Here is a 24,712-nt window from a genome sequence, read left to right on the forward strand (position 1 = left end):
TTACTGTGTCCGAGCTACCGCTCTAAGTAGAGTTTCATATAGTTACAGATATTCAAAATGCCTCCCTGCGCTTAGAATTTCAGTACGCTGTAGTCTTTTACAATTATGCATGATTTTTATCAAGGAGTAGCCGGAAGACCTTGAACGACCGTTTTTCCGGGAGAACTTGAACGACCGTTTTTCTAACACCCAAACCTCCAGATGTCAGACACTCAGAACGGTACCATAAGTTGATGGTCGATAGAGTATCAACCAAAACACCGATTTAGTTCGTGCTGTGTCCTGTCGGCCAGTAGAACATGCGTAAACGGTAATTAAAAGTGACACCATAACCATGGAGCACAGGGAAAGAATATTTGTGTCTTATTAAGTTGTACAACTCGCTTTGATGAGATGGCAGAGCTTCGGTCCTTGTATCAAAAGTCACGCCTTCAAACCCTACTGACGACAGTATTTTTTAACTGTTCGCGAGTAAACCTGTTATACGGGAGGACATTTTCCCGACATGTAAAACGACTTTCCGGAGTTTGGAGCAATGTCTTTTGACAGAAAGCTTCGCTTCGTTAGTTGATCGTATTATTTTATTTATTCTTAATAATAATAATTATTATTTTAGTTATTACTATTACTTCAGCACGCGTGATACAATTGTTTCTTTATTTTTCTTTTCTGACTGTATATTCTATGAAACTACAAGTGTACGTGTTACGGCGTAAAGTCAAGCGCCGGCACGCCAGTCGGGAACGATGTTGTTGTTGTTGTTGTCTTCAGTCCTGAGATTGGTTTGATGCAGCTCTCCATGCTTCCCTATCCTGTGCAAGCTTCTTCATCTCCCAGTGCTTACTGCGACCTACATCCTTCTGAATCTGCTAAGTGTATTCATCTCTTGGTCTCCCTCTACGATTTTTACCCTCCACGCTGCCCTCCAATGCTAAATTTGTGATCCCTTGATGCCTCAGAACATGTCCTACCAACCGATCCCTTCTTCTTGTCAAGTTGTGCCACAAACTCCTCTTCTCCCCAATTCTATTCAATACCTCCTCATTAGTTATGTGATCTACCCATCTAGTCTTCAGCATTCTTCTGTAGCACCACATTTCAAAAGCATCTATTCTCTTCTTGTCCAAACTATTTATCGCCCATGTTTCACTTCCATACATGGCTACACTCCATACAAATACTTTCAGAAACGACTTCCTGACACTTAAATCTATACTCGAAGTTAACAAATTTCTCTTCTTCAGAAACTCTTTCCTTGCCATTGCCAGTCTACATTTTATATCCTCTCTACTTCGACCATCATCAGTTATTTTGCTTCCCAAATAGCAAAACTCCTTTACTACTTTAAGCGTCTCATTTCCTAATCTAATTCCCTCAGCATCACCCGACTTAATTAGACTACATTCCATTATCCTCGTTTTGCTTTTGTTGACGTTCATCTTATATCCTCCTTTCAAGACACTGTCCATTCCGTTCAACTGCTCTTCCAAGTCCTTTGCTGTCTCTGACAGAATTACAATGTCATCGGCGAACCTCAAAGTTTTTATTTCTTCTCCATGGACTTAAATACCCACTCCGAATTTTTCTTTTGTTTCCTTTACTGCTTGCTCAATATACAGATTGAATAACATCGGGGACAGGCTACAACCCTGTCTCATTCCCTTCCCAACCGCTGCTTCCCTTTCATGCGCCTTGACTCTTATAACTGCCATCTGGTTTCTGTACAAATTGTAAACAGCCTTTCGCTCCCTGTATTTTACCCCTGCCACCTTCAGAATTTGAAAGAGAGTTTTCCAGTCAACACTGTCAAAAGCTTTCTCTAAGTCTACAAATGCTAGAAATGTAGGTTTGCCTTTCCTTAATCTATTTTCTAAGATAAGTCGTAGGGTCAGTATTGCCTCACGTGTTCCAACATTTCTGCGGAATCCAAACTGATCTTCGCCGAGGTCGGCTTCTACCAGTTTTTCCATTCGTCTGTAAAGAATACGCGCTAGTATTTTGCAGCTGTGACTTATTAAACTGATAGTTCGGTAATTTTCACATCTGTCAACACCTGCTTTCTTTGGGATTGGAATTATTATATTCTTGTTGAAGTCTGAGGGTATTTCGCCTGTCTCATACATCTTGCTCACCAGATGGTAGAGTTTTGTCAGGACTGGCTCTCCCAAGGCCGTCAGTAGTTCCAATGGCATGTTGTCTACTCCCGGGGCCTTGTTTCGACTCAGGTCTTTCAGTGCTCTGTCAAACTCTTCACGCAGTATCGTATCTCCCATTTCATCTTCTTCTACATCCTCTTCCATTTCCATAATATTGCCCTCAAGTACATCGCCCTTGTATAGACCCTGTATATACTCCTTCCATCTTTCTGCTTTCCCTTCTTTGCTTAGAACTGGGTTTCCATCTGAGCTCTTGATATTCATACAAGTGGCTCTCTTTTCTCCAAAGGTCTCTTTAATTTTCCTGTAGGCAGTATCTATCTTACCCCTAGTGAGATAAGCCTCTACATCCTTACATTTGTCCTCTAGCCATCCCTGTTTAGCCATTTTGCACTTCCTGTCGATCTCATTTTGAGACGTTTGTATTCCCTTTTGCCTGCTTCATTTACTGCGTTTTTATATTTTCTCCTTTCATCAATTAAATTCAATATTTCTTCTGTTACCCAAGGATTTCTACTAGCCCTCGTCTTTTTACCTACTTGATCCTCTGCTGCCTTCACTACTTCATCCCTCAGAGCTACCCATTCTTCTTCTACTGTATTTCTTTCCCTCATTCCTGTCAATTGTTCCCTTATGCTCTCCCTGAAACTCTGTACAACCTCTGGTTTAGTCAGTTTATCCAGGTCCCATCTCCTTAAATTCCCACCTTTTTGCAGTTTCTTCAGTTTTAATCTACAGGTCATAACCAATAGATTGTGGCCAGAGTCCACATCTGCTCCTGGAAATGTCTTACAATTTAAAACCTGGTTCCTAAATCTCTGTCTTACCATTATATAATCTATCTGATATCTTCTAGTATCTCCAGGATTCTTCCACGTATACAACCTTCTTTTATGATTCTTGAACCAAGTGTTAGCTATAATTAAGTTATGCTCTGTGCAAAATTCTACCAGACGGCTTCCTCTTTCATTTCTCTCCCCCAATCCATATTTACCCACTATGTTTCCTTCCCTCCCTTTTCCTACTCTCGAATTTCAGTCACCCATGACTATTAAATTTTCGTCTCCCTTGACTACCTGAATAATTTCTTTTATCTCATCATACATTTCATCAATTTCTTCATCATCTGCAGAGCTAGTTGGCATATAAACTTGTACTACTGTAGTAGGCCTGGGCTTCGTGTCTATCTTGGCCACAATAATGCGTTCACTATGCTGTTTGTAGTAGCTTACCCGCATTCCTATTTTCCTATTCATTATTAAACCTACTCCTGCATTACCCCTATTTGATTTTGTGTTTATAAGCCTGTAGTCACCTGACCAAAAGTCTTGTTCCTCCTGCCACCGAACTTCACTAATTCCCACTATATCTAACTTCAACCTATCCATTTCCCTTTTTAAATTTTCTAACCTACCTGTCCGTTTAAGGGATCTGACATTCCACACTCCGATCCGTAGAACGCCAGTTTTCTTTCTCCTGATAACGACGTCCTCCTGAGTAGTCCTCGCCCGGAGATCCGAATGGGGGACTATTTTACCTCCGGAATATTTTACCCAAGAGGACCACATCATCATTTAACCATACAGTAAAGCTGCATGCCCTCGGGAAAAATTACGGCTGTAGTTTCCCCTTGCTTTCAGCCGTTCGCAGTACCAGCACAGCAAGGCCGTTTTGGTTAGTGTTGCAAGGCCAGATCAGTCAATCATCCAGACTGTTGCCCCTGCAACTACTGAAAAGGCTGCTGCCCCTCTTCAGGAACCACACGTTTGTCTGGCCTCTCAACAGATACCCCTCCGTTGTGGTTGCTGAGGCACGCAAGCCTACCCACCAACGACAAGGTCCATGGTTCATGGGGGTAGGTCGGGAACGATAGAGAGAAAAAAATGAAATTAGAATTATATTAATACCTTTAGCTGCTGACGGGCGTAGATATATGTCAACGGGGACAGGTGAAAATGTATGCCCTGTCCGGGACTCGAACCCGGGATCTCCTGCTCTATTCATCTTTCTTTCTTTTTTTTCTTTTTCATTATTTTTGAATCTCATTTTGTTCGTTGCATGTGCTCGTGGTGGACGTCGCCAGACACCCGTTTCAGTTCTTCGTTGATCCATCAACTCAGTTTTCTTATTACAGAGAGCAGCTAAACCTCTAACCGAACACGCTGAGTTACCGTGCCGTCTCCATCTGAGCCACCGAGGGCACAGAGGATAGCGCAACTGCAGGAACTATCTAGCGCACACCTCCCGCGAGACCCACATTCTCACCTTGTATGTCCACGCACTACATTCGTTGTGTCCCACCCCAACACACTCATTACTAATGGAATAAATTCTTACCAAGTCTCGTAAGAGTTCGGGGAATATATGTGCATCCGCACAGAAGAAGAAGGTCATGGCCGGTATTGCCAGAACTATATACTTATATGGATATGGTGTCTGTTCTTTCGGACACGTCCGAAAGAACAGACACCGTATCCATATAAGCGGTAGAGAGAAGGCTGTGAGAACAAGTCAGCCAATCGTACGGTGACCGACCCCTCTCCAGGACAAGGCCCCTAGGTGAAGAGAACGTAAGCGCCGCGTGCGACTGGTCGCGGCCTGGTCCCGTTGAAGAGTAGCTTCAAGATGAGGCACATTTATAGCAGCGACGTAGGATAGCTTATACTGAAGAGCATTGCTTATCTTGCATGTCACCCTTTGCTTGCGTCACATCTGTGTAATGAACAAAGTTGAGTATTGTAATCTTTTACGTTTGTAATAAAACTCGTTAATACGATTTGTTTGAATGTTGTCTAGCCATCTGAGAAAGCAGGTTTCCTAGGTAGCCCATATTTGACGACTAGGTTGGATTTAACAGTACTCAATAGGTTTCTTCTTTCAAACAAAGCGAAAGCAGACTGCCAAAAGAACATTCCTGTGAACTCCAAACAGCCCCTTTACATGCCATAAACATCATATCCCTTAGAACACATTCAAGCAGTATACAATAAAAAACCTAGCGCTCTATCAATTTCCCGATGTGAGATATGTGTAGCACCGCCTCACAGTTACACTTTTCATGTGCTCCGTAAATCTGGTGTTACTGTTCATTAACGTTTACGTCCGTTATGTTGGACGACAGCACAAAGCGCGAATTAAATCGGAGTTTAGCTTCATGATCTACCGACATACAACGTTTGGTACCCATATGAGTGTCTGACATCTGGAGGTTTGGTTGTAAGAAACTGACAGGTCGCTTAAGACATACTGGATTGCCTTCATGTTGACCAGACTTAAATTCAAGAGATCACTGGAACACACTATGTAGGACAAAGGTTTCTTGACACTCATGGTGCACTGAAATACTAATACCTGGCTTTGCCTGGGTATGTATTTATTCCAATTCTATTAGTGCATTTTCTCTTCCCCCTCTTTGTCCACCTCCTGTTGCCCTCTCTCTGTCGATCTGCTCGACTCCCTCTGTCCATCTGCTCTTTCGCCATCTGTCTCTCTCTTCCTTACTCCCTGAGTCCGTCTCTTCCTGCCCCTCTATCTCCTCATCACTCCATTCGAATTATCTTCTCGTCTCTCTCTGTCCATATCTTACTGCCCCTCTATCTCCTCCACACCCTCTTTATTTTCTCCTCTCATCACTCTCTATCCATCTCCTCCTTCTCTTTCTCTATCCATCTCCTCGTCCCCCTCTCTATGTCCAGCTTCTCCTCCCCCCTCCCTCTCTTTGTCCAGTTCCTCTCCCCTATATCTTTGTACTTTCTTCTCCCCATCTGTCCATCAATCTTCTCTTTCAACTTCTCTCAGTCCATTTCCGCCTCTCTGTTCCATCTCCTCCTCTTTCTATCCTGCACCTCCTCCCTCTGTACTTCTTCCCCTTTTCCTTTTTCTGCCCATTTCGCTCTCACCCTTAATCTATCCAGCTCGTTCTCCCTCATATATGTGCCCATGTCTTCCTTCCCCCTCTCTGTCTGTTCATCTCTTCCTCTCCCCTTCTCTCTCCACGCTATCACCCCCGCCCCAATAGGAGGTTGCTAGATCGTACGCTCACAGTATTTCTTTCCATATAATGAGTAATATGTGTACCAAGTTTGGTCGAAATCGATCCAGGCGTTTAGGAAGAGATTTTTACCCACGGCTTTGCTAGGATATGCAGATGTCACATATATTTCACACATATTGAACGCATATTTGTACACTTATTTCACATGTACATGTAGCTAATTTCACCCTGCAGTTTCATTTTACTCAGCTCAATCTCTATGACGTCATATTTCCTGAACAAGAGCCGTACAATGATATGGTTTTGCATGTATATTTAGTTGTATGTTAGTGTTCTGTCTGCGAATTACGTTGCGAATAGAATTAGTAGTAAAGACGTATCAATGTTAAACGTCACGCGTGATGCGGCTTTTTTAACGCAACTCATGTTGATGACGTCATAACTCATAAACTATGTCGTAAAGTGATATAATTTTGTAAGTACATTCAGCAGCATATATGGATACTATCAGCGGAACGTGTGATGAATATATTTAGTAGTAAATTTAAATGCCATGCATGATGCAGCAGTTTTTCACGCATCTCATTACTACGTCATTTTCTTGAACTACGTGTCGTTCAATGATATAATTTTGTTTGTACATTCAGCGTCACATGTGGGTACTGTCTGCGAAATTCGTTGCGAATAGAGTTATTAACATAGAAGAAATAAATTTAAACGTCAAACATGGTTCGGTCGTTTTTCATGCATCTCATTGTTTATGATGTCATATATCCTGAATGTGTCGGACTATAACACAATTTTGCGGCTAAATCTAGTAGTATATTTGTATACTGTCTGCGAATTCTTTTGCGAATAGATTTAGTAGCAAAGACGTAATAAATTAAAATATCATGCATGATGCGGCAGTTTTTCACGCATCTCAGTGTTTGTGACGTCATTTCTCCTGAACTATGTGGCGTAGTATATAATTTTGCAGGTGCATTCAGTGGTATATGTGAGTACTGTCTGCAAAATGTGCCGTGGATACAGTTAGTAAAGTCATGCCTGATGCGACAGTTATAAAGCACGAACAGCGAAAATGTAGTAAGCGATAATTTCTTTTTCCTTCCATCATTTTGTGGGGGTTGTCAGCGAGAAAAAGTTTCGTAAGGATTTAAAATTATGTTTAAAGTTTGTTGCAAGTCATCCACAAATACTGGAAGAATGAATGAAATACGCGAATTTGGGCGTCGTGAGCTACACCACTTGTTCACCCCCACCCTCGCCCACTCTTAGCCCCACAGCGAGTCTTTGCAGACATTAAGAGATACGTGTACCAAGTTTGTCTGAAATCGATCCAGCGGTTTAGAAGGAGATGTAGAACATAAAGCCATACTTATATATGCATACATACATACATATGTACATCTATTTTTATAAAATGCCAGGACTTCCGGTACACCCCGCATAAATACTGGTACAATGGATTAATTTCATATACAAGCTTTCTGTGAGAATAAGAATAAGAAAGGAAAGAGTTTGAATGGGCCTGACTGTAGGAATAAATTCGAGAGTTCCGTCAGAGACTGGAACCGTTGAACTCATACAAATACCTAGGTGTAACAATTTGTGGCCGCGCAGGATTAGCCGTGCGGTCTTAGGCGCTGCAGTCATGGACTGTGCGGCTGGTCCCGGCGGAGGTTCGAGTCCTCCCTCGGGCATGGGTGTGTGTGTTTGTCCTTAAGATAATTTAGGTTAAGTAGTGTGTAAGCTTAGGGACTGATGACCTTCGCAGTTAAGTCTCGTAAAATTTCACACACATTTGAACATCTGAACAATTTGTGAGGTTATGAAATGGAATGATCACATAGGCTCAGTGGTAGACAAGGCATGTCTTCCGTTCATTAGTAAGATACAGGGGAACATCAGTCAGTATACGAAGGAAACCGTCCGCTAAGCACTTGTCCATCCTGTTCTGGAATGTTGCTCAAATGTGTTGGTCCCATACTAGGTAGTGTTAGCACTGCATATTGAAAGTATTTACATATATAGAAAGGTAGGAGTTGGTCGACGCAACTGTCCTGCGAAAGTTTATTTACAAAGTTTCAAGAATCAGAATTACGTGAAGAATCGAGGAAGACACTACAGCCATTTATGTATCAGTTCTCAAGATCACTGTGTGGAATACAGGACGTACTTCAGTGAAGAACTAAACCTGATGATAATTTTCTTATTTGTTGTAGTCTTCACTCTGATGACTGTTTTGAAGCAGCTCTACACGCTAGTCTGTCCTGCACACGTCTCTTCATCTATGCGTAACAGATACACACGCACATGCACAAACACATACACACACATTTTCCTATAATTCCTTAAATCGTCAGGATGTGTCTTGTCAACCTGTTCCTTCTTACAGCAGGTTCTGCCATAAAGGTCTCCTCTGTCCAGTTACAGTCTGTGACTGAAAGAAGGAATTTGTTGATAGTGCAGATTCTGAAGCATCAAGGAATTATAAATTTAATACTGGAGGGAAGTGTAAGGGGTAAAAATTTGTAGAGGGAGACCAAGAGATGAATACAGTAAGCAGCTTAAAGTGGATGTAGGTTATGGTAGTTACTCGGTAGGAAGAAGAAAGGAAGGAAGATTAGGCTTTAACGTCCAGTCGACATCGAGGAGCCAAGCACGAATTGTTTCAAGAATAGGGAAGGGAATCACCCGTGCCCTTTGAAATAGTTATTCGGGGATGAAGAAGCTCGCACAAGGTAGACTAGCGTTGTGCCATGGTTGGCACTTTTCTAACGTATCACCTAAATTGGCAATACTTCCACTGTCTGCGATTTACGAGATCGCTGCCAGAAAGAGTGTTTACCTGTGGACCAGTGAGGAGGAAGTGGAGGTGACAGTGCGGAGCGGGAGGAGGAAGCGAAAAGTTGTGACAGCTTTCCTCGAAAACAGACGTCCGCAGCTGGTCTGGCGTGTGACCTTAAGTTGATGCTGTGAAAAACTATCAATAATTGGCAGCCAATGCTGTACAATCGCAATAAAGTCATGAGATGTGCAATTGACTCGTTCATTAGAACATGTTACGCATTTCGGGATTACACCTATCTTCAGACATCACAAACTTCAACTCCTTCCTAACCAACCAGGCGTACAGCCTTGTCAACTCAAAGAAAGTTTCGAATAACATATGACTGCAGCACAAGCAGTCTTGAAGCAGAGCGTATATCTTTCAAATTATGAAACAGTCGTGCAAAGAAATATGCATAATGTACGAATGCATAGGTACAGCACCCAAATTAAGGAACATCATCCCGGACAGTTTCTGTATGCTGGACGCATCTGCTTCGCGCGTCTACAGCGCGATTTTGTAAACGTCTTTATGGCAACGTCTCTTCATACCTATGTAGACGGCTGCTGTTTTCGCCTACAGCTTTATGTACTTCTCAGTTGAAGGTGTCAAGAGCCCTGTCAGGTGTCGGTAAATTTGGAAATTTGTGGTAAGTGCCTATGGGACCAAACTGCTGAGCTCATCAGCCTCTAAGCTTTCACACTATCTAATCTAACTTAAACTAACTTACGCTAACGACAATACACACGCCCACGCCCGAGGGAGGACTCGAACCTCCGACGGAGGGAGCTGCGCGAACCGTGACAAGGCGCTTTAGAACAAGCGGCTGCCCTTCACGGCGCCAGGTGTCAGGGGTTACCTTAATTTGAATCGAGTGTATGAGTGTCTTAATAGTAGAGAATAAATGTATTAAATATTCAAGCATGATACGGCAATTTTTCACGCATCTCAGTGTTTATGATGTCACGTCTCTTGAACTAAGTGTCGTATAATGATGTATTTGTTTAGGTACATTAAGCAGCACATACGGATATTGTCAGCAAAGTACGCTGCGAATACAGTAAGTACCAGAAGAGTAATGAATTTAAATGCCAAGCACGATGCAGCAATTTTTCACGCTTCTCCGTGTTTATGACGTCATTCATTGATGTAGGTATATTTAGCGGCTTATGTGGACCCAGTCTGCAAAATAAGTTGAGAATAGACTTAATAGAAAGGAAGTAATAAATTTTAACGTCACGCACAATGCGACAGTTTCTCACGCGCCTCAGTGTTTATGAAGCCATATCTCCTGGTCTATGTGTGGTACCATGATATACAATGGTAGGTGAGTTTAGGGACGTATATGGGTATTGTCTGCGAAATTTATTGCGAATATAGTTAGTGGCACAGAAGTAATACATTTAAACGTCACGTATGATGAGGCACTTTTTCCGCGCATCTCATTGCTTATAACGTCATATCTCCTGAAATATATTAGGTAGATGGTTCTTAATCCCACAGCGATTGTTACCTAACAATAAAGAGTATGTGTAGCAAATTTGGTTGAAATCGCTCAAATGGTTGAGGAGGAGTTGTAGAACACACACACACACACACACACACACACACACACACACACACACACACACTCATATCCATTTTATAATATGTGTGGATTATAGACTGTCGTTCCCCAATTCTTCCTTTGAAACTCTCAACAATTTCTGGTTGTGTCAAATTGTCCAGATCCTGTCTTCGTCCTACTTTACATTTCTGCAGTTCTTTGGATTTTATCCTGCATTTCGCAACTAAGAAAATTTGGTTGGAACACGGATCTGTTCGTGGAATTGTTTAGAGCTTTATACGGTTTCTAAATTTCTGTCTTACCGCAATAAAGTGAATGGCCATTTGAAGTTGTGACGTGTATGACGCGCAAATGTTGGGACCAGATGCTGTGGTACTGTGAGCCTGGTGGCACGTCCCGAGTTTATTGAAGTTCTGATTGTGAGGCAGTGTGATAAAAGCTACAAGACGTGTGGGCCGTAGCTTATCACATATTACACAAGAAGGTCGGAGGTCAAAAAGTCTCACATAAATCGCAGAGACAATGTTTCCGCGGCATGGGATAACCGCAAATGTTAGACGAGCGGGCGTGACGTTGCCTCTGCGGGCACTATTGTGAGAGCGATATCGTTGCCGATTTGAATGTGGAGGAAGGGGGGTGCCAGGCGCCATTTCCCTTTTTAACCAGGGCCGTACGAAGATAAGTGCACCCCACAGGCTTCAGCAGCCGACGACCTCACATCCAGTATTTCTCAAACCTTCTAGTCTCTCAGTGTACAATCTACCTGAAACTTTCCATTGCCTTCATTCTCTTCCTGGTATACAGTCTATTACCGCCATTCCATATTCTCCTGTTTTTCTCTGTCTTCCTTTTCCCAATACCGAATTCCAGTTCCCCCTCATCCTTCACTTATTCAATTGTTTATTTTGTCTCTTCATACATATTTCAACCTCTTCATAATTTGAGGATGTAGCTGGTATTACAAATGTGGTGGGTCGTGACTCTGTATCTTTTTTGGCTTCGAGAATTCGTTCATTGTGCTGTTCATCGTAGGTTACCCACTTTTCTACCTTATTAATTGTTAGTCCTACTTCTGTGTTCTTCCCAATTTGATTTTCTGTTGATAATTTCGTATTCACCTGAGCAGGAAGTATGTTATTCGTCTCGCAATACATCATAAGACTATATTAAATTTCAACCTATCAATATTTATTTTTACACACGGTTAATGAATCTAACATTCCAAGTGTTAATCTTTAGAATAGCAGATTAGTTTTTCTGACGTTTACATCCTCTTGAATAGTCGCCTCCAAGAGATCTGAATGAGGGACTACTTTACCTCTGGAATATTTTCTACTAGACGATGCCATCTTCATTAAACCAAACAGACGAGCTGTATGTCTTTGGCCGGCCGAAGTGGCCGAGCGGTTCTAGGCGCTACAGTCTGGAACCGCACGACCGCTACGGTCGCAGTTCGAATCCTGCCTCGGGCATGGATGTGTGTGATGTCCTTAGGTTAGTTAGGTTTAAGTAGTTCTAAGTTCTAGGGGACTGATGACCTCAGAAGTTAGGCCCCATAGTGCTCAGAGCCATTTTTTTATATGTCTTTGGGAAATATAACGGCTGTAGTTTCCCTTTGATTTCAGCCATCGCATTACCAACATAGCCAAGAAAATATTGCTAAATATTACAAGGCTATACCAGTTAATCATCCATACTTTTGCCCCTACAACTACTGAAAAGGCCTTTGGCCATGCATTTGTTAGTATGACATCTCCACAGATGTCGCTCCGACATCGTTGCGCTTACTGTACGATTATCTCACTTCACTGAGGCACGCAAGAATCCCCACCGAGGCGAGACAAAAGCAAATAATCTCACACGCACCCAGTCAGCTGGTGGAGTGAATTGAAACCCGTACCTGCACCCACTACTAACCAGTGGCTAGAAGCTTACCTTGACGATACAGAGAGATGCACCATATGAGCAACCAAAGCGGATGTGGAAAAGAGGGTTATACGTTGAGAGGCCAGACTAACATATGCTTCCTGAAGAGGGGCAACTGCCTTATCAGTAGTTACAACGGCAACAGCCTAGATGATTATATTATCTACTCTTGTAACATTAGTCAAAAAGCGCTTGATTTGCTAGTACTCCAGACGGTTGACAGCAATGGACAATTTCCCAACGAAATTGAGGTCTACCTTTTGGGTAAAATATTCCGCTGGTAAATTAATCCCAGGCGGAGACTACTCTGGAGGATGTTCTCTGCAGAAAAATCAAATCTGGCTTTTTGTGGCGTGTTAGAGAACAACTTTTCGGTGATCCAGTGATGCCCTTATTCAACTGGAACATGTGTTTAGATGCCTCGATTTAGAATGGTGCTTACTATCCCAGCTCACCCCTTACTGTTTCCTCCTGAAATGCCCTGCACAGAGAAATACCAAAGCCTTGCCTGTTATAACTTATCCGTCACTAGTGCAATTCAGCAGGCGTGCACTGGGTGCAGAGACGTGTGAGGAGAGTGCGTGACGTGGCGCTCAGCTCACCCCAGACGTGCACGGTCCAGCCGTGGTCCTTGGGGCGGCGCGCGCAGCCCTCGGCATCCACATCGCCCTCGGCGAACCCGTCGTCCTCGCAGTGTCCCGGCGCACCGCCCGGCCCGTCGGGCATGGTCCGCCAGCGGCGCAGCAGCTCCTTGGTGCGGTCCCTGGTGCGGTCGCAGGCGTGCCGCCAGTTGGAGATGAACTTGCGCGGTATGCGCGGCGACATGCCGCCCTCGCCCTCGCTGCAGCCACCATCGCCACCACCTGTGGGACACCAGCTCTCTGAATGGCTACCACTCCTGCACAGGCCGAGTGGACTACCACCTCCACTCTGAGTCGCCTACCACCTATACACATGGATGAGCAGTTCACCAACTCCACTGTCTCAGTGGTCTATGACATCCACAATTGGCTAAATGATTTACCACCTCCACACAGGCTGCCTGAGTGTCCGCTAGCTCCATATAGGCTGTGTGGTCTATCACCTCCATACACGGCTGTCAGAGTGGTCTATTACCGCCACATGTGACCATCTAGGCGCTCTATCACATTCACACAGGTTGAGCGGTCTACCACTATGACAGTTGTCTCTCTGATTGATTTACCACCTCCTTGCAGGCTGTCTGAGTGGTCTACCACCTCCATAAAGGCTGCCTGAGTTGCCTACCACCTTTGCACATGGCTGAGAAGTTCACCACCTCAACATAGGCTGTCTCAGTGGTCTATGACCTCCACAAATGGCTGAATGATTTACCACCTCCACACAGGCTGCCTGAGTGTCCGCTAGCTCCAGATAGGCTGTGTGGTCTATCACCTCCATACATGGCTATCAGAGTGGTCCATTACCGCCACATGTGACCACCTAGATGCTCTACCACATTCACAGAGGTTGAGCAGTCTACCACTATGACAGTTGTCTCTCTGATTGATTTACCACCTCCTTGCAGGCTGTCTGAGTGGTCTACCACCTCCACACAAGCTGTCTGAGTCGCCTACCACCTTTACACATGTCTGAGCAGTTCACCACCTCCACATAGACTGTCCAGTGGTCTATGACCTCCAAAAATGGCTGAATGATTTATCACCTCCTCACAGGCTGCCTGAGTATCCTTTAACTCCAGATAGGCTGTGTGGTCTACCACCTCCAAACACGGCTGTCAGAGTGGTCTATTTATTACCTCCACATGTGACCACCTAGGTGATCTACCACATTCACACAGGTTGAGCGGTCTACCACTATGACAGTTGTCTCTCTGATTTACCACCTCCTTACAGGCTGTCTGAGTGATCTACCACCTCCATAAAGGCTGTCTGGGTGATCTATCACCTCCACATAGGCTGTATGAGTAGTCCACCACATAGGCTGCACGAGAGATCTACCACTTCTAGACAAGCTCTCTGAGTGGTTCACCACTTCCACACAGCCTGTATGAATGATCTACCACCTCCACACGTGGCTGCCTGAGAGGTCTACCATCTTCACGCAAGCTATGTGCTATCTCCACTGGACAGGCTGCCTGAGTCGTTTACTACTTCTATTCAGCCTGTACGAATGGTTTACCACTTCCACACATAGCTGTCTGAGTGGCCTACCATCTTCATGTAGGCTGTGTGAGTGGCCTACCACTTCTAGACAGGCTGTCTGAGTGGTTTACCACCTGCATACAGCCTATAATAGTGCTCTGCCACCTCCATATTGGCTGTCTTAATGGGAAGCTACCTGTGGACTGTCACGTCCTTGGATCGCCACAGACACTTAACTCGAAATCACTGCATTCCAGAAATCGATGAAAATCACAAAAATAAACCTATCTTAAACGATCACCATTACTCTTGGAAGGATATAGAAAACTGAACTCCAATTTAAAGATATACTAGCCCATACACAGTCGCTTCCACATCGAAAGATGTATACTAAAGCTTGATTGAAGATAATGGGTACCAGTCTATTACCTAATCGAAACATGACTACAGTTATTTTGCAAGGTAAATTGGAAACCACAGATAAGGGAATGATTCTCCTTCAATCTATGGTGTACATACGGCAGCGTCATGCACACATAGAGCCTTTTATAGCAGCTACTGTATACAATGCTAATGACAAAAGTTTTCTAGTTTATCACTTTTTCAAGATGTATCTGATTTTCAAGAACTCCTAGTCTTCAACAAACTTTAAATTTTCAAGAAGGGTGGTTAGTTTTGGAGAAGAGCTTTAGTTTGGGCTTTATTGTTGTGCGTTTCTTCAGTAAGCCTTAACTGGGCTATATTATAGGTAACATCCCATTACCCCTGCCAACAGAAGGAAAAACGTAGAGAAAATAGAGTTATTTTAGCCATGTGATAACGCCGAAGGAAGCAAATAATGGCGAGGGCAAAGTAGGCTAGAAAGTCAGGTAGGAGACCATTAAGAAAAGAATAAATAAATGAAGAAAATGTCTTGGTGGCTGAAAGGGTAAGTGTAAGAAGTGTAAGCCTACACCTCTAAAGGTTCGATCGTTTCCTTTTTTCTGTCAATGCTTCTTTCATCTCTGACAATTATTTGTTAACAAGAAAAATCCCATAAAGTACTCCGTGGCTTGGAGTCCATGTTAAACTGTAAGTCCTGTCTATGACTGTCTGGGTAAGTTAGTTAAGTGCAGATTTTAGTTGTCTTAGGTTTGCTTTCTTATTCGTTTTATGATCCGCATAGTAACATAGATTGGTCGTTGGCATACAGTGTAGCCACTAATTGTCCCAGATGAACCTTCGGGACGTCGAACCTGTGGTCATTAATTGTTGCAATTTTACTTAAACAGTGCAATCACAAACATGTAACCTTCCAGTCATCTCTGTGTGGGTTTTACCTAAATGATGATAGTTCTCGGTTCATTTGGATTAAACTACGAAGTCATCAGTCCCTCCGTCATAAGAAAACTCTGTTTTAATGGCGATGGTGGGGAGGAGGGGCACGACCTTTTCGGTTTTCTAAGTTCTATTTACTATGCCTAGTTACTGCAGTCAGTTGACTGAATAAACGGTGGAAGTAAACTTTCATTTTATGGAGGATAAAAGAGAAGTAACTGATCTAAGAATGTTGGAGTTGTTTTTGGGAGTGGGAGCGCAAGTGAAGACTCAAGGGGAGGCCGCTCCAGTTGATTTTCTCAGGAGAGGTACACCCTGTATGCTCACCCAATGCTAACAGTATCAGATCTAATGGTTCTTAGCGGTTTTGTGTACAAATCGTGACTGATGGTTTCCTTAGTAGGTTGAGTTGAACGATCTGGTTCTTACCTAAATCAGTCCACCAACTGCTCTCCATGCCAATTTGTTCAGTAATGATACATGTACTCCATATGATCGAATTTCTCCCAGCTTTACGTATTATCTCTTACGATGCTATAGTTCTCTGGTGCAGAAAGAGAGACCACCGGGGAAGCAAGGATGGTTGGTCGATTTGGCGGAGAGCAAGATAATCGGTCCCATCGGATTAGGGAAGGATGGGGATGGAAGTCAGCCGTGCCCTTTCACAGGAACCATCCCGGCATTTGCCTGATGTGATTTAGGGAAATCATAGAAAACCTGAATCAAGATGGCCGGACGCAGGTTTGAACCGTCGTCCTCCCACATGCGAGTCCAGTGTGCTAACCACTGCACCACCTCGCTTGATGGAAGCAAAGAGGGGATGGGATCTTCTTAGGTGCGGTTCTCGCTGAGGTTATACTATATGCAGTACAATATGCGATGCGACCCGCGGTATGAAACAGACGCAGTCTGTATTGTTGGAGCGTGTAGAAACGTAGTTGAAGCGGCGTAACTGTCGCACACTGGAACCACAGCCATACAACACCGATACGATTCTCTGTTGTCATCACCCGATGCAACACGGAGTGCTGTTTGCTCCACACAACTGCGTTGCATGGTACACGGAGAAGGAAGTTTCCAGTCATGTGATGTACCTCAAAAAATTGTGTTATGTAGATGAAGTATTTAGGTTCTCAGTAAAATGTTTTCATTTTGTGCAAAAAAATTGAAAACAACTGTTTTGGGATTCGTGCATGTTCTCCACTATGCAGTCTTTCTGGTTCGGTTTTAGGGAAACTATTCAGTAAATAATTTTTCTTTGCATCTTATAGTCTGGTATCACAGCTTGATAATGAAGTGGTTTTGTTTTCAATATTGGCCATAGTTATTGAGATGATTCTAAATAAAATAAAACGCAGCGAATTTCTTGAAAAGTTTGCAGTAAAAAATGTAGTCGCTGGCTGGTTTACGTTTGGTGCATTTTAGGTCATACAGTACTGCGTCGCAAATGTAACTAACATATCGAAATTGTTTTTAACGCTAGAAGAAGAACCGTAGCTCTTTTTGCCACCTGCTGTTTCCAGTTGCTTCTCGTATCGCTCCTGTGGGAGCAACAGTGTGGCGCAGAGAACTGTTGCATCGTGCGAGCTTTATTGCAATTTGCGGAATCGCATTTTGTATTGCCTCAGTGAGAATCGTGCCTTACGCGTGTGGTAGAAAGGGGGGGGGGGAGGAACACCTTACATGTCGCCGAGAAATACCAACAGTTACTGTGTACAACAATGAATAAAATTATATCGCCACTGACGATTTGCCACGTTGCAGTCTTTGGCAACAATGGTCTCCGTTGTAGGCAGATTTGCATTTATAAAATGGAAATGAACCTAGAAAAGTGGAACGAAGGTATAGAAGTAGGTTTCCTTCGTTCCATGATAATGTGAAACGTTAGGGCCTACTACGAAAAGCTAAGGCGAGCCTGTAACCAGTGAAGTAAGAGGAATAATCATAAAGTTTGGATTATAACTAAAAAAATAAGATTACGTACTTAATTTTTTGTTTCTTTGCAGGCTAATGTCTGCAGTCCTGTTAAACACGCCGCTTGAAGAACGAAAACTAAATGGCGCAGTCGACTGATAAAATGGAGTATCATACGAGAGTTCTTGCAATGCACAGTGCTTAGATGGCGTAAAGACTTTGAGTGCGGACAAACAAGTCTGAGTGATACGAACGTACTGGTAGGTCATCTCTCTATGCAAAACAGGGAATGGCAAAAGAAGAAGAAAGCGGGGAGTTCGAAGACTGGCGTATCATCAAGGAGATAGTAGAGAAAATGAAAAACAGTCATGGATCAGTTTTGAAAGTCTTCCACGGCGTTTTGAATATGACAAAGATGGCAGCCCGCTAGGTTCCGCAACTGCTCTTACCCATTCAAAGCCCGCAGAACAAAGGCAGCGGCAGAAAGGCTGCAACTGCGTCGGGCCAATACATATCACGATAGTCGAGTGGTGGATGCGCGCCGGCCGAAGTGGGCGTGCGGTTCTATTCGCTGCAGTCTGGAACCGCGAGACCGCTACGGTCCCAGGTTCGAATCCTGCCTCGGGCATGGATGTGTGTGATGTCCTTAGGTTAGTTAGGTTTAACTAGTTCTAAGTTCTAGGGGACTAATGACCTGAGAAGTTGAGTCCCATAGTGCTCAGAGCCATTTTGGTGGATGCGCCACTATGACCCTGAGACAAAGCAAGCATTGCAAACATGTGGAATCACCATCGCCGAAAGAGACGAGGACTCAACTATGATTGAGCATGGGAATACTGAATGTTTCTGGGGCTACCATTGTGTGGTGCTATCAGATTACGTTCGTAAGAAGCAAAAGCTCACATACGCCTGGAGTACCAAAAGCTCCTGACGGGCTGTCAAGACGATGCATCGAGTGAAGTTGTTCAAGAGCATGTCTTTACTCTACGACAGCTCCCCAGCTCATTCACCACAGGACATAGTGACTCATGCTGTTTCTTTGGTCTATTGAATTTTGCGTCACCGCACTCCCCCCCTTCCGGTGACAAACCATTACATAGCAGACATTTCCACAATGACTATGAGGAGATTTTCCAGGTGGTACATTCCCTGAGCATCCAACATGCACACTTCCACAACTGAGGTATCTTCCAAGTCATCCAACGTTGGAAAAGTGCTTCTCATTGAAAAGTGAATATCTAGATAAAGACTAAAACCATCACCAGTTTTCATCGTCTCTAATTGATTTCGAGAATATAATTGAAACTTTATGATCAACCCACGGAGTTTTGTATAAACTCACAAAATGGTTATGATGTGGTAGAATACAGTCACGAAAGTAATTATAATGTTACTACTACAGAAGAACACCACCGATCAAGCTTTGCTCTGGCTAATCAATACATGTCTCATGAAAGAAAAATACTAAGTATTACTTCGTGATGGTTCTTACTCAAGCTATTCAGCTTTGTTCTAGTTGTTAAGGAACACAGGACCCGAAATTTATCAAACCATGAAACAAACACAACGTCCTGCTACATTATGTGGCTCTATGGATTTCAGAATGAACATTAATTTTTCTTGGTTTGGGGTTCACACTTATATAAAGCTTCTTAAGAGACATAACATTGCTTTTAACTTATAAAATTACCTCATGATCACAAAAAAGGAGAACACCTTCAACGACTAGAGATAGGGCGTTCATATTCAAAGGACATGTACATTAGTATATTCTGCAGAAATGATTAGCATTTCAGCCACCTCGGTTCAGCATGCGCCATGTTGCCTAGCAGGCACGGGGTCCGCCATGGACCCTGATATCTTGTTCCACGCCCGATGGCATCGACTAGTAGAAGGCGCGAATGGCGTTCTGTGATATAGTCACCCATGGTGGATTCACCTGGTCCCACAGTTCATCTGTGGTGCCGGCCGCGGTGGTCTAGCGGTTCTAGGCGCTCAGTCCGGAGTCGCGCGACCGCTACGGTCGCAGGTTCGAATCCTGCCTCGGGCATGAATGTGTGTGATATCCTTAGGTTAGTTAGGTTTAAGTAGTTCTAAGTTCTAGGGGACTGATGACCACAGATGTTAAGTCCCATAGTGCTCAGAGCCATTTGAACCCATTTCATCTGTGGTGGTTGGCACTGGGTCACAGCGCTGCGCCGTCGTTTCACCACGTCCCACACATTTTCGATTGGTGACAAGTCTGGTGATCCGGCGGGCAATGGCAAAAGGCTGACATCCTGTGAGTCCAAGAGGTCACATGATCGTGCGGCAACATGTGGTCGTGCACTATCTTGCTGAAAAATGGCTTCTGGGGTGTTGTGAAGGCCTATGCTTGGCGCTGTATGTGTTGTGCGAATGCAGTCCCTGTCATGTCGCTCCCACCTGACTGTAGTGAACCAAAATGCGGCCATCATTTTCAAACAAAAAGAAAATGGATTCGTCCGAAAACGTTGTCTGTAGCCATTTCTGTCCCCAGTGACGTCGTTCCATACACCATTGCCGCGTAGCATGTTTCTGCACATTCGTCAAAGGTAGGCGGAGAAGTGGATGACGCGCACGTAAACCGTATCGTAATAAACGGCGACGGACTGTCATCCCTGATAGAGTACGATGTGTTCGTTGTTCCACTATTGCGCCAGAGCCAAGGAAGACGCATATCTGTCCTGCAATGCCATTCGGATGAGGGATTGATCCTCTCGGGGGGTGGTCTGACTGGCGGGACCTGACCCATCTCGTCGTGTTCTACGACCTTCCGTGAACCATTCTGCACCCGCCCGTTGCACTGGCGCAACACTTGGTCTCACACCAGCAACAATTTCCCGGATAAATGAAATGCATCACTTTCTCTCATGCCACTAATGCGCCCATTATAAAACTGACTGATCTGACGATACGGTTCGCGCATACGTCTGCGAGGCATCTTGCACGTCTGCTCAAATCACACCGATCCACGACCTCCGGTTTAAAGCGACAATGAGAGCCGCAAGCACATTTTACCGGTAGGTGGTGTTGCGCCGCGATATCGATGTTGACCTTGAACACGCGGGCTGATATGGTTCAAATGTTATCCATTCCTGCAGAACATACTAATGTAAATGTCCCGTCAATATGAACGTCCTATCTGTAGTCATTCAAAATTTCGACTTGTGCTGAGACGAATTTGAAAATGGGTTCAAACCGAAACTGCAATTATGGATTTTATAAACAAATAATTTTAACAGCCAAGGACGACGATGATATTTAGCAGTAAGGAGGCAGAGTTTAGGTGCGTTAAGCAGTAAGGAATTATATTTCGGTCAAAAAGATCAGTCCCAACCATTCTTAGATTAGCACTTATATTTTCGCCGCTACGTGTAGATAACTACGAGGAGACTCCAAAAGGTAAGTTACACATTACTATGGCAAGAAAAGCTTTTCTAAAGAAGAGAAATTTGTTGACATCGAGTATAGATTTAAGTGTCAGGAGGTCTCTTCTGAAAGTATTTGTATGGAAAGTAGCCATGTATGGAAGTGAAACATGGATGATAAACAGTTTAGACAGGAAGTGAATAGAAGATTTTGAAATGTGGTGCTACAGACTAATGGTGGAAATTAGTTGGGTAGATCATGTAACTAATGAGGAGGTACTAAATAGAATTGCGGAGAAAAGAAATTTGTGGTATAACTCGACCAAAGAAGGGATCGATTGATGCGACACATTCTGAGACATCAAGGGATCGCGAATTTAGCACTGGAAGGAAGAAGGGGGTAGGGGGGGATCGTAGAGAGAGACCAAGAGATGAATACAGTGAGAAGATTCAGTAGTTACTCGGAGATGAAGAGGCTTGCACAACCTAGAGTAACATGGAGAGCTGCATCAAACCAGTGTTCGGACTGAAGACCACAACAGCAACAATGGGGGCACAAAGCAAAATAGCCAGCTCAAAGGGATACGTATGGCGACGTAATTTACGAACATCGTGGAAGACCTAAATCAGAATGATTGGATTAGAATTTGAGCCTCGCTCCTGTCGAATGAGAGTTAAATGTCGCATTAGTGACAGAAAGCATTGTGCAGCTGCATTACCTTTGACTTGTTTCCGCGCAGCGAACAACAGCTTTCTAGAGCGCTTCATGTGCTAAGCACTGCCGATGACATCCGACTGTTGGTAAGCGGGAACACTGCGTTCTGTGATGCGCAAATAGCAACGTTCTCCGTTATCAGCCAACTACGGCGAGTACGTTGGGATTAAGAAGGCACGTTAACTGCGGCGCGCGCTAAAAATGTAGAGTGCGCAATATCGTCTCCAGAGACACTGGGTCGAAGGATGAAGAGACCTTCGCTAGCACCCTGCTGCTGTTTTGGTTTTCGACAGCCATGTACAGTGGATTTTCAGATGCCTGCGTATTTGCTGATAACACAAAAGAAAACATTGCAACCATGTTAGAACAGAATGTGGTTCTGATTCTGACACATCGTCACATATTGTCCGTTTTCATAGCGATGTCCTTTGCAGTGACAGGGTGAAAGGCTGCCAGTCATGGGAAGTCTTAGAACTTTATGAGTAACTAACAAGGGCGAGGAATTCCTACAGGTTTCGGCTTCTAGCCGGCCGGAGTGGCCGAGCAGTTCCAGGCACTTCAGTCTGGAACCGCGCGACCGCTACGGTCGCAGGTTCGAATCCTGCCTCGGGCATGGATGTGTGTGACGTTCAAAAAATGGCTCTGAGCACTATGGGACTCAACTTCTGTGGTCATCAGTCCCCTAGAACTTAGAACTACTTAAACCTAACTAACCTAAGGACGTCACACACATCCATGCCCGAGGCAGGATTCGAACCTGCGACCTTAGCAGTCCCGCGGTTCCGGACTGAAACGCCTACAACCACTCGGCCACTCCGGCCGGCAGTGTTTAGAGGAATTATCTAGGATTTTATAGGGAATTTTATTAAAAAAATTCATAATTAATGTATTATTTTGCTGGAGGAGATTACTATGTTACTGGCTAATGGTTGATGCTACCCGAATGACTTTTTCAAAGGGCTCCGTTTGCTGGTTTGCATACAGCCTATGTGCGAAGGAAATGTGGTTTTATATCTCTTACCCATACTCCATCACATTTACAATAAGGATTACATTGAGGTGAAAAAGGTCATGGGGTACCTCCTAATGTAGTGTCGGACCTCCTTTTGCTCAGCGTACTGCAGCTGATCGACGTGGCGTGGACTCAGCATGTCGTTGGAACTGTCCTGCGGGAATATTTAGCCATGCTGCCTCTACAGCCGCCCAAGCTTGTGAAAAGTGTTGCCAGTGCAGGATTTTGTGGATGAAATGGCCTATCAGCTATATTCCATTAGTGTCGGACGGGATTCACGTCGGGAGATCTGGGTGGACAAATCATTCGCTGCAATTGTCCATAATGTCCTTCAAACCAATCACGAACGGTTGTGGCCCGCTGACATGGCGCACAAAATTCCATCTTTGTTTGGGAACATGAAGACCATGAATGGTTGCAAATGGTGTTCAAGTAGCCGAACATAACCATTTCCAGTCAATGATAGGTTCAGTTGGACCAGAGGACCCATTCAGTTCCACGCAAACGTAGCCCGCACAATTATGGAGCCACCATCAACTTGCACACTGCCTTGTTCACAGACTATGTCCATGGTTTCGCGCGCCACACTCGAACCCTGCCATCAGCTCTTACCAACTGAGATCGGGACTCATTTGACCAGGCACGCTTTTCCATTCGTCTAGGGAACCGATATGGTCACGAGCCCAGGAGAGGCGCTGCAGGCGATGTCTTGTTAGCAAAGGCGCTCTCGTCGGTCCTCTGCTGCTGCCATAGCCCGTTAACGCGAAATTTCGCCACACTGTCCTAACGGATGCGTTCGTCCTACGTCCCACACAGATTTCTGCGGTTATTTCATGCAGGTTTGCATGTCTGTTACCACTGACAACTGTACTGAATCGTCGCTACAGTCGCTCGTTGAGTGAAGGCCGTTTGGTACAGTGTTGTCCGTGGTAAGAGGTAATGCCTGGAAATTGGTATTCTAGGCACACTCTTGACACTGTGGATCTTGGAATATTAAATTCCTTAACGATTTCCGAAATGGAATGTCCCATGTGTCTCGCACGAACTACTAATCAGCGTTCAACATTTGTTAGTTCCCGTCGTGTGACGATAATCACGTCCGAAATCTTTTCACACGAATCACCTGAGTACAAATGACAGATTCCCCAATGCATTGCCGTTTTATACCTTTTGTACGCGAAATACCGCCGTCCGTAAATATGCATATCGCTATCTCTCAACTTTTGTCACATTAGTGTATAATCGAATAGTCTATATATTTTTACTGTGGGGTTCTTTGTTTAACGAAAAGTCCCAGGTGTAGCTATGGCTTCAGCGGAAAGACTGGAACTCTCAGAAGATAACGGTTTCGATGAAGTTGTTGGCACATGCGGAAAAAAATCTTCATCGAAAAAAAAAACATAGTGGCACCTATCAGTGGGATAAAATTTAACATGTTTCACTAATCTCATGTTTACGGCACACAAGTGAAAGTGAGAATAGATGACGGATGAAGGAGAGAAGTAGAAACTCGAGCACTTATGATGTGTTCAGAAGCATGTTAAAAATTACGTCTGAGCCGTGGTGCGATACTTGGATGCAGAATTGGCTGGCTGGTGGTATGACGAAAGTCCGAGAGAGGGTGCGAGTGGTACGTCGGCATGAGTGAGGCCGCGTGATACATAGGGTGCACCACGCTATGAAAAGAGGAGGCAGTTAGCAAGCTGGCGTGGATGCGGCGAGTGGAGTGTGCGGAGCCGACCGTGCTCTGGTCGGTGGGGCTGCTG

General features: G+C 44.2%; 1 protein-coding gene across 1 annotated transcript in view; it reads right to left on the bottom strand.

Annotated features, from left to right (window-relative positions):
• LOC124548825 overlaps window positions 1–24,712 on the bottom strand; it is a 270,087-nt gene that overhangs the window by 64,849 nt on the left and 180,526 nt on the right. Inside the window, exon 3 of the mRNA XM_047125197.1 lies at window positions 13,079–13,339. Within this exon, the coding sequence (XP_046981153.1) occupies window positions 13,079–13,339 (261 nt within the window). The remainder of the gene's footprint in view (window positions 1–13,078; window positions 13,340–24,712) is intronic.

Source organism: Schistocerca americana, chromosome 1 (assembly GCF_021461395.2).
Source record: "Schistocerca americana isolate TAMUIC-IGC-003095 chromosome 1, iqSchAmer2.1, whole genome shotgun sequence".
Lineage (NCBI taxonomy): Eukaryota > Metazoa > Arthropoda > Insecta > Orthoptera > Acrididae > Schistocerca > Schistocerca americana.